The sequence below is a fragment of the Equus asinus genome, chromosome 23 (assembly GCF_041296235.1).
Source record: "Equus asinus isolate D_3611 breed Donkey chromosome 23, EquAss-T2T_v2, whole genome shotgun sequence".
NCBI classification, from domain to species: domain Eukaryota; kingdom Metazoa; phylum Chordata; class Mammalia; order Perissodactyla; family Equidae; genus Equus; species Equus asinus.
In genome coordinates, this window is record NC_091812.1 from 34,880,757 (window position 1) to 34,890,788 (window position 10,032).

At 42.8% G+C, this 10,032-nt stretch overlaps 1 protein-coding gene across 1 annotated transcript in view; it reads right to left on the reverse strand.

The window, feature by feature from the left end:
- PGM5 (phosphoglucomutase 5) overlaps nt 1–9,793 on the reverse strand; it is a 168,251-nt gene extending 158,458 nt beyond the window's left edge. The window contains exon 1 of the mRNA XM_014846775.3: nt 8,969–9,793. Within this exon, the coding sequence (XP_014702261.1) occupies nt 8,969–9,229 (261 nt within the window). The 5' untranslated portion in view covers nt 9,230–9,793. The remainder of the gene's footprint in view (nt 1–8,968) is intronic.
- Nucleotides 9,794–10,032: the final 239 nt, after the last annotated feature.

Genomic DNA, 10,032 nt, shown 5'->3' on the forward strand with positions numbered 1-10,032 from the left:
CACCCCCTATAGTATGTTTCAGTGAACTAAAGACCTCTGGCAATCATAGATTTACAACTCAGCAAGATTAAATAATTTACTATTATTTATGACAGGAAAGCTGGGTCTTCTGTATTATATTCCACATTAGCATCTGTCACTTTACATTTGGGAGATCCTGTCCAAAAAAAGATTACGCCTCTTAACCAAACGTTCGGCAGGGCTGCGAGAACAGGCACCCTGACAAACATCCTGACAAAATACTTTGAAGCCTCGCTAGTGCCTGCAGCTGTGCATTTTCAGACTCCTCAGATTAGCGTGGAGTCTCCTAGCCTCTGCTTGGTCTGTTCCTCTCAGTAATCTCTCACATGGCCCAGTCCATTAGGCTTGAAAATCCTCGTGAAATGAGCAGATTAAGTTCTGGCCTCAGCAGGGGCAGTGAGGCAGGCAGAGGTGGGTGTGGTGGGAGTGTGTTCTTAACACAGCCTGAGCCTCAGAACAGTTTAAGGTGGAAAAGCATGGCATTGACCCAGCGAGTTCATGACAGGAAATAATGCACAGACTATGCAAAAAAAAAGCCCTTTATGTTGAGTGAATGTCTACGCCAGAGCAGCTGCTGCCATGTCAAGTACCATGGCAGAGTGTGAATGCATGTGTGTGTGTGTGTGTGTGTGTGCTGGGAGCGGGGAGGGGCTCATGACTTCAGCAGGCACCCACCGAGCCTTAGCCAGCAGCATGGAGGAATGCCAAACGTCAAGAGGAAGCCTTACCAACGCAACTGTGATCACCACATCAACAGGCGCCTCCCGATCAGGAAAGCTACCGAGGCTGAAATGCACAGACACACAGGTCCTTCTTTTATCTTAATCAGAGGAAAACAGTTTGGTAATACTTGTGTTATATGAATAAATAAAATAATTGATAATAATCCATTACCACATTCAATCCTCCCAACAGCCCTGGAAGATGAGGGAGGCAAGCATTACTACTTTCCTTATTTTTATAAATTAGGAAACAAACTCTAGAAGGCTAGGTGACTTCCCCACAGTCATACAAGCCGCAAATGGTAGCAGCCTGATTCTAATCCAGCTTCTCCTTTTTTCTTCGCTATTCTTTACTGATGTGTTTAACTAGGACAGTAATGCATACACATGTATGCTTATTTAATAAAGAGAAGTAGATAAAGTAGAAAGAAAAAGGATTCTTCTTTCCCCTCCATACACACACACAGCCCCTGAGATATAGCCTCTGTTAACTGGAGTGTGTTCTTCCAACCCTATTTTCTAGGCCTGAACTATATACACAAAAGTGGGATCCTGCTACACATGAGACTCTACTAAATGCTTTGTTTCCCTTAACAAACTATCATTCACATCTTTCTCATGTCACCTACAGATTCATCTCCTTTGTTTACGGATTTTAATGCAGCCATGGTGTGGCTGTATCATAAATTATGTACCTGTTCTCTACTGTTGAACATATAGATTGTTTCCAAGTTGTTCTTCAGCACAAAGCTGCAGTGAGTATTCTTGTACACAGACAAATGTACACATTTGTGCTAGAAAATCTGAGATAGATTCTTAGATTAAGGGATTCCTGGATTGTTGGACAAGTACTCTACTAATTTAAATATATACTGCCAAATTGCCTGACCAAAAGTTGTATCAATTTAACATCCACCAACAGCATACAAACACGACAATCTCCAACACCCACACTCTCAGTTGTTTTTTTTTCAAATTGATAGATTACTTTTATTTTTATTTCTTTGGATATTAATGAGATTCATTATCTTCTTTTGTATGAGTTGTTGTTGACTATATCACTTTTGGATTGTTTGAATTTTCTTATTGATTTGGAAAAGCTTTTCATATATTGTAGATATTAATCATTTGTTGTAAAACTCTCCTCCCAGTATTTTGTGGAGTCCTTTGTCAAATAGAATAAACTCTGGTCTTCTGATTTCAAATTCCTTTCTCTTTCCATTAGTAAATATAAAACTAGATACCCCTAGCTACAAAATGGGACTCTTATTAGAGGAAAACAATGGAAAGGCAATACTTAAATATTATATTTGTACAAAACACTTACTAGGAGAGATTTGAAAAGGGAAAGAAAAACTTCTGTGACTTTACATAAAGAAAAAGAATTTCTTTGAGGACTGAATGTTCCTGAAAATTTTCTCTCCATACAAATACAGATATTAATCCAAAATTTGACATCACTAAAAATGTAAGAAAAGAAAGATATTTAAAGACTCAGAAAATGTGCATTTTAACAAGTCTTGTGTATATTCTAGATATCCTCTTATTCATAACTAATGAGAGTCAAGTCAGATGAAAGGACCTAAAACTTTCCCTTTGGCTCTGCAAGCATAAACAGTAAAGGCATATTGGCCAAATCTTGAGTGTTTGCAATTAACTGTCAAGGCTGTAGGCTAACGGAGGACATTCCAGCCTTAACTTTCTACCTTCAATTTAAAAATCCCTGGGAAATGTAGGCCTTTTTGTCCTGCCTATTATTCCCAAATAATCCTTCCCAAATTCTATTACAGCGTTTGTCCATGCTACTGTTGTCTAACAGAAGACTGGCCAGGGCTCAGACGGTGAGGGTTGAAGTTGGTGAAGCTAATGTCTACGCTTAGATTCCCCAAAAATAGGTTTCAACTTCTATTCCTCAAGTCTGTACAGAAACTAGCAAAGTTCCAGAGTTCACAAAGGACTCAAAGAGAACAGATGTTTTATAGAAAATTCTTAGGGCAAGTTTCACACATAACGTTGCTGATGTGTGTGTGTCTTTTCAATAAACATCATTATGCTTTATCACAAGATTTAATAAAGCAGCTTAGTTAAAAATGCCATCTGGGTCTCTGGACACATTAAACAAAGCTTAAAATAACCCACCCCAGCAACTGGGAGGGCCCAGCTGTTCTCAAAACCTCTCCCACTCCTTTTACTTCCTCATAAAAAAAGTGAATGAAGACCAGAGGCCGAAAGCGTCAAGAACTAACTGACCCAAACAGGCAGATGGATGGAACCAAGGGCTCCCTAAAGTTTGCTGTTGCTCATATAATAGACTTCCAAATTCCACAGTTCAGGGATGGGGATTTGGGAAGGGAAGCAAGATAGAGTTATGGAAAGCTCTTTAGGGTTTTCTAATGTATTAGAAAGCTTCCTACTGTCTGGGCCATAGTAGCTCATTCCATTAACCTATTCTGGAGTGAACACCAGTAGAAAATACAGAGCAATCACCACCCAGTTCTTTTTCCCTTCTAGAGACAAGACTTAGAGCCAGCCAACCCCAGATTTCCAGATCCATACCAAGAAGAAGCCTCAGGTATGGAAGCACAGGTTTCCCTCTCTTGCTTCCTTCTTCTTCCCTCCCTACTTCCCACCCGCCACCATATCCGACTCTGCTTCCCTTCCGAACCTATGTTCCTAGTCTTTGGGGCCACACCAAAATTTGTTCTCCAGGTAATACTAGTAAATGCCAAGGCAAATGCATTCTCATCCTTTGGAGCAACCATCTTTTCATGGCCCATTGGAATCAAATACCACCTATGCAAGAGACTATCTGGAGGGCACACTGAAATCCCTTGCTGGCCCAGCATTCCTCATACCATTGCACTTCAGCTTCTACCTCTAAAAGATTTCACAAGGCATTGAGAAACTCTTGAATTCTGTAATTCAATATTATTATTATTATTATTATTATTATTATTATTATTGCTGATTATCATATGGCCGATACAGTGCATGACTAGCCAACAAATGGATTTTCTCTTGGCTAAAACTTGCAACACAGCTATAAGTTGTTTGCAAAGGGTCCCACTACACGTTTTATTCAATACATGCAGTCAAACCATTATCTGAGATGTATTCGGTTGACCATAATAATACTCCTCTCCGTTTCTTAGTGCTGTGGGTATTACAAAATGCTTTCATATGCTGTGCTTTGTTTGATTCCCAGGATAATTCAGTGATGTTGTCATACACAACTTATAGATGAGGAAACAAGTGGTTTCTAGGCATTTCAAGAGGCCAAAGCACGGGCCCTACAACTTATATGGCAAAGCTAGGAAAAGAAGGCAAGCATTCCGGCTGCTGAATCCGTGCTTTTTCTACCATACCTTGTGGTCTCCTAGGCTAAAGTCAAAAGAGGGTGTGGTTATCATATGAAGAAATCTGATTTGGGTTTGCCAAAAATGTATTTGTAGTATTTGGTGACCTACCTTTCTTGAATCTATAGTTACTTGTGGTTGTAACAATTTGTCTCTATTAAAAAAAAAACTAGGGGCCAGACTGGTGGCGTAGTGGTTAAGTTCCTGCATTCTGCTTTGGTGGCTTGGAGTTCACCGGTTTGGATCCCAGGTGGGACCTACGCACCGCCCCTCAAGCCACACTGTAGCAGAATCCCACATCCAAAATAGAGGAAGATAGGCGCAGATGGTAGCTTAGGGACAATCTTCCTCAAGCAAAAAGAGGGGGAGTGGCAACAGACATTAGCTCAGGGCCAATCTTCCTCACACACACACACGAAAAAGTCGATTTTAAATGCTAAGTTGTAGAACTATGCTGTCCAGTATGATAACTACTAACCACTTGTGGCTATTTACATTTAAATTTAATTAACCAAAAGTAAATAAAATGTAAAATTCGGTTCTTCAGTCACACTAGCTACATTTCAAGTGTACAATAGTCACATATGGCTAGTGGTTAGAACAGTGCAGATTCCAGAACATTCCCATCATCACAGAAAGCGCTTTTGAACAGTTCTGAGATCCAATGTCATCTCCAGAGAAAGAAGACTAGAAAAAGTCAGAAACACCTTGAGGCAGACCCAGTGCTGTCATCTGCCCAATATTAAAGTTGTTTTAAGACTAAAAAGGAAGATTAAAGCAAAGAGAAGAAAGAGGGAGAGATGCTCTTAGCCCCAGAAGGATCCACCCAGAGAAGGACAAAGGCATTCTTGTAGGCACCATGTTGCACTGAACCCTTGAACTCTTTAAGAGATGAGAATAAACTGACACACAGAGCATCTAAACCCCTAAAGAGGATGAAGCAGATGGAAATAGAAATCGGAGAAATCAATTAGCTGCAAACTAAATTTAATCCTACTTCATTTAGATTATACTATTTACTCTTAGTACTTTGTAGGGTTTTTTTCTCCATGTAGTATGACATGTAAAAACAGGTAAAAAGTGTCTTTTCATTACCCACTAATCCCTTCAAATTGATTATATAAAAATCAAAGAGCCATAGTGATATTCAAAAAAGCGAAAGCAAAACAGAACAAAATTCATGTGTCAACAATGACAGTGGCTGTTTCACCAAGTCCTTACTCTGAAAATTGGTAATTAAAAAAGAGAGAGAAATAAACATATATTTTCCTTTCCAGAAGGAGCTATATTACATATAACCAAAGCCCATTTATGAGGAAAAGGCCTGGTTTATAGAAAAATGCCAGGTAAAACATATAGATGGAATTAGGGAATTAGAATATCATCATTTTGAAACCCCTAATGAAATAATCTACTCAAGACAAGATCATTAATGAATGCTAAAACAATTGGGTAAAGGGGATAAGGAACCGAATATTCACATGGTACAAAGTTCACCCAACTCGCTACTGGCTGGTCTCAAGGAGGAAAATAGTGGAAGATATGGGCAATCTCCAGCATAGTCCACTAATCATCTCAGCATCACAAATGACGGCACAACCAGAGATTATGTTTCCTAATATGAAGCAACATGGATATACACCATCGCCTATGAAATATTCTTGTTAAAAAAAAAGTTGACCCTCAATCTAATCATGCCTTTAGAACTAATTTCTAGTTCAAAAAAAAAAAGAACAGAGTGAAAAGTTAAATGATACCATAAAGAAGTAATCAGAAAATTCCAGAAGGAAGAGTAGGGGACAGTCTACAGGAGAACTGACTGACTGACCTACTCTCTTCAATGAGTCAACTTCATTAACAAAACTAAAATAAAAATAAAGAGGGAAGTACTTTCTAGATGAAAAGAGACTTTAGACAGATAACCAAATGCAATGTGTGTTCCTTGATTTTGAGGAAACTAGTTTGAATAAATCAGCTATAAAAGACATTTCAGAATAATTGAGGAAATCTGAACATGGACTGGGTAATAAATGATATAAAAAAATCATTCTTATGTGATTTGGGATGATAATGATATTGTAAGTGTCAAAGAAAATGTTCTATATTTTTTTAGAGATCCATAATGAAGAATTTAGGGGCAAAATGTCATTTTCCTTAACATACTTTAAACTACTTTAGCTCCCCCAAAAGATAAAACAAATATAGAAAAATGTTAATAATCTTTAACAAAAATGTTTAACAAATGTTAAAAATGTAAAGCTAGGCTATGGGCATACGGATGTCATTAATCTGTTCTCCACTTTTCTGAAAGTTTGAAATTTTCATAATAAAAATTTTTTAATCCCAAATTATACAGGTATATGTCTGAGAATCTATTTCAAACTTTGTGAGATATTAAAACATAAGTAGTACAGTTTATCATTCTAGAAATTCCAAACATCTATTTTCCTCTAGCAAGTACATAGTCAAAGAGCCACTATAGTTTTTTGTAGAAAATTGCTTTGTAAAGTTAACTTTTTCAACCAAAACCAAAATTTTTCAGAAAGAGAGAATGCAGCCCACCTAGTCAGATGCAAGTCAGTTCAAAGAGAAGAAATTCTATTTTTCTAGCCTGTTTATGAATGTCCAATAGGAAACCAAAGCATTTGGAATCGAAGTTCGTCATTCCTGAGTGTAACTCAGCAGGCCAAGTCTGGAGGCAAGTGCATTTTCATCAATTTGCAATTATTCAAGACCAATTTTGCTCACAGTTATCCAGTCCCCTAAAAGCACCTTTCTCCCTAAGCCAGCCTTCTGATTATTCACTTTGCGTTAGCAAAAGCCCCCAAGAAGGTGAACTTTTGAGGAAAAGTTTGGCTGTAATTGGCTGTTTGAAATTTTGATAAATGTCCACCATTTTCTTCACCCATGCCTGCTCACTTTAGAACAGCACTTTCAGGTTATTTAAGAGATGGTGGTTCTATGTGGATTTTAATTTGTCGTTCTGTCCTTCCTAACAAATGCTAGGTTACATTTGACTCTATTTTAAGCATATATTAACATATGGTAACTATCTCCTAGAGTAAACTCCACTTTTAAAGTTAATAAAATGTGTTTACCAGAGAAGACCCATTGAAGAAAGAGGTTGAAGGGTTCTTATGGCAAAGTGCGCCAAGAAATAATAAAGTTATAATAATTTGCCCACGCAAATCGACAACCGTAGCTTCAAAAATATCCTGACCCACAGAGAATATGGGACGGGCTGTTTCTCTAATTCCCTGGAAAAATTGGCCCAGGAAGGAGTGTGAAAGCTGCCACAGTTCTCCCAAGGCCCGCTATCCTCCATCATTTCACAGGAACAGCTTCGTCAGACAAGAGTAAAAGACCGTTTGTCAGCCTCTCTCCAAATCCCTGATTCAAGCCAGCTTTCATCAATTGCAAGTGAGGAGCCAGAGAGAGATACAAGGCGTGCAGCTCCAGCATCATCTGCTGGGGTTGGAAGTCAAGACAACCCCGCCCAACTCACCCCCCAGGGCCCTGTTTCTTCCAATTGCTTTTGCTTATTTAAAAAAAAAAAAAAATCCTCTTTCCCCATCCCTGAAACACTGAGAAGGGGGAACTATACTAGACAAATGTGAAGCCTGGACATCCCCAAAGCTTTTCTAAAAAAACAAGAAATGAGAAAATAAAAGAGAGAAGGTTGGGAAGGAGGGAAGGAATCCAAATGCCAGATAATTGCTTAGTTTCACTTTTTAAAATGTTCACACTCATTTATACATCTGCAGAGATTTCACTTAAAGAAAAGTTCTACGTGTGTGGGTCTGACTGCTTTAACAAGGTTGAAAGTACTCTTTTAGACAATGTTTCCCACAGAGAATTCAGAGACCTCTTAAGTTAGGTATCCCTCTTGTCGGCATCCTGAGATACTGTGCGATTTGGGAAGGAGGAAATCTGAGTACGGGGCTATGCCAAATAGTGCTTCTAGTTCTAAGATAGGGAGGAAGGAGGGAGGCGGAGAAACACCCAAGGTCTGAGAATTTACATTGCAAAAGAAGACTCAGAGGTCGTGGGAGAATGGAGAGGAAACGACAAGGAAAACTGAAAGGGAGAAGAGGCATGAAATGTCAAATGCCAAAGGGCATCTTGGAGAGAAGTTGGGAATTGCTGTAAGAAAGGCATTGCAAATCGCATTTCAGCCCATTTAGAGACATGCCTCCCGGGAACTGAGAGGCCAGGCTGTAGAGCATCAAATTGATCCCCACCCCAGCCCTTCCCTAATCAAATCAATCATGCAATAATTTCACGGGGTTAAGGAACCAATGATAACAAAAATCTTCAGGGTCCACGCTTGCCAAATACGTCAGGGATCAACACTGGGGTGTGTGTGTTCTGAGATAAGACTACTGTTAAATTTGGCAGAGCCAAGATTTAGGGTGGAAGAAGACGACTGCAAATAGAACACAGGGGAAAGGGGAAAAAAAACTATGTTGGGAGCCTACGAAAGAAGTCTGTGTCAGAGTGTCGAGAAAGCGGTCAGAACAAATATTTTTAAAGGGCTGGGGAAGAGAACGTGGAAAAGAAGCAGAGCAGGTGTGAGACGCGCAGCGTTGGGGGAGAGTTCGGAGCGATGTGGCAGGTTCAGGATGCCCGGTGGGGCCTAAAGAGGGGCGGGGAGCCCGTAAGGCCTTTCGGGACGGTGGGTGCTGACATAGCCCGGGTGTTCCGGGTGCGCCAGGAGGCTGCAGAGAGCGACGGTGGCTGGACGCTGGAGGAGAAGAGCTCGAGGGCTCAGAGCCCGGGTCAGGATTCGCCCAGGGGACAGCAGGCAGGAGGTCTCGGGGCGAGGAGAGGGGATGGCGGCGGGAAGCGAGGGGCGGCCAGGTCACTCACCCCGTTGGCCGCGGCCATCTGCACCACGATCTCCGTGGCTGTCCTGCTGAAGTACCTGCCGTCGCTGCCCACCACCATGGTGCAGCCCTGGCGGTCGCGCAGGTCGATGGACGACAGCACGCTCTGGATGAAGTTGGGCAGGTAGTTGCGCTGGCCCTCGAAGAGGCCGGTGGGCCGCCGCAGCCCCCCGCCGCCGGCCGGCCTCTGGTCCTGGTAGGGCGCCGTGGGCACCGTCAGCACCGGGATGGGGCTCCCCTCCATGGCGCCTCCTGGCCGGTCCTGCCGCGGCTCCCGGGAGCCAGAGGGAATCTGCAGCCCGCCGGGGCCCCCCACCAGCCTGGCGGCGCGCCCGGACTCCGCCTCGCGCCCCGGCCCCCTCCCCAGCCGGCCCGCGCCCTGCGCCCTGCGCCCTCCGGCGGCACCGAGCGTTCCTCGCTCTCCGCGCTGCCCCGCGCTGCCCCAGCGGAGTTTGGCCTCTATCTTCCAAGAAAGTTTTCTCCCTCCCAACTTCCTCTCCAGCTGGATCTCCCGAGGTGCCCGCAGTTTCTTCCCCCAGCTAGACTCACTTTCGAGGTGTCCCAAAAGTCTGTTCCCAGTGCGAGCTACCCCGACCCCGGCAACGCCTCCTCGCGCGCCCGGCCCAAGCCTTCCCCAGAGATCGCTTCGCTTCGGGGCACACCCTCCACTAGAAAATAGCCTGGGAGGGGTGAGAGCTTAAGCAGGATTTGGGGTCCTCTCCGGTACCCCCAGCCCTTCTCCCCTTCCACCGGCAGCCCTCTCTCCCGATCTCCCTGGGAGTGAGCAGTTTACACGCACAAGTTTCTCTTTTGAACAAGGACAAGGGAGGGAGTTGGGAGGGGGCTGAGACTTTTGCCATCAGCGAACAGCCCCAGCCAAAAATAACCCTGGAAAGGCGAGCTGAGAATTGTTATCTTCTGCCAGAGCTGAAATTGGAGGCTGGGCTCTGCGTGTGTCTGTGTGTACACACGCCCCACCACTACCATTTGTTGCAGGGAATCACATACTGTCAGGCCCTTCAATCCAGCAGGACCCACCCTGCCGTC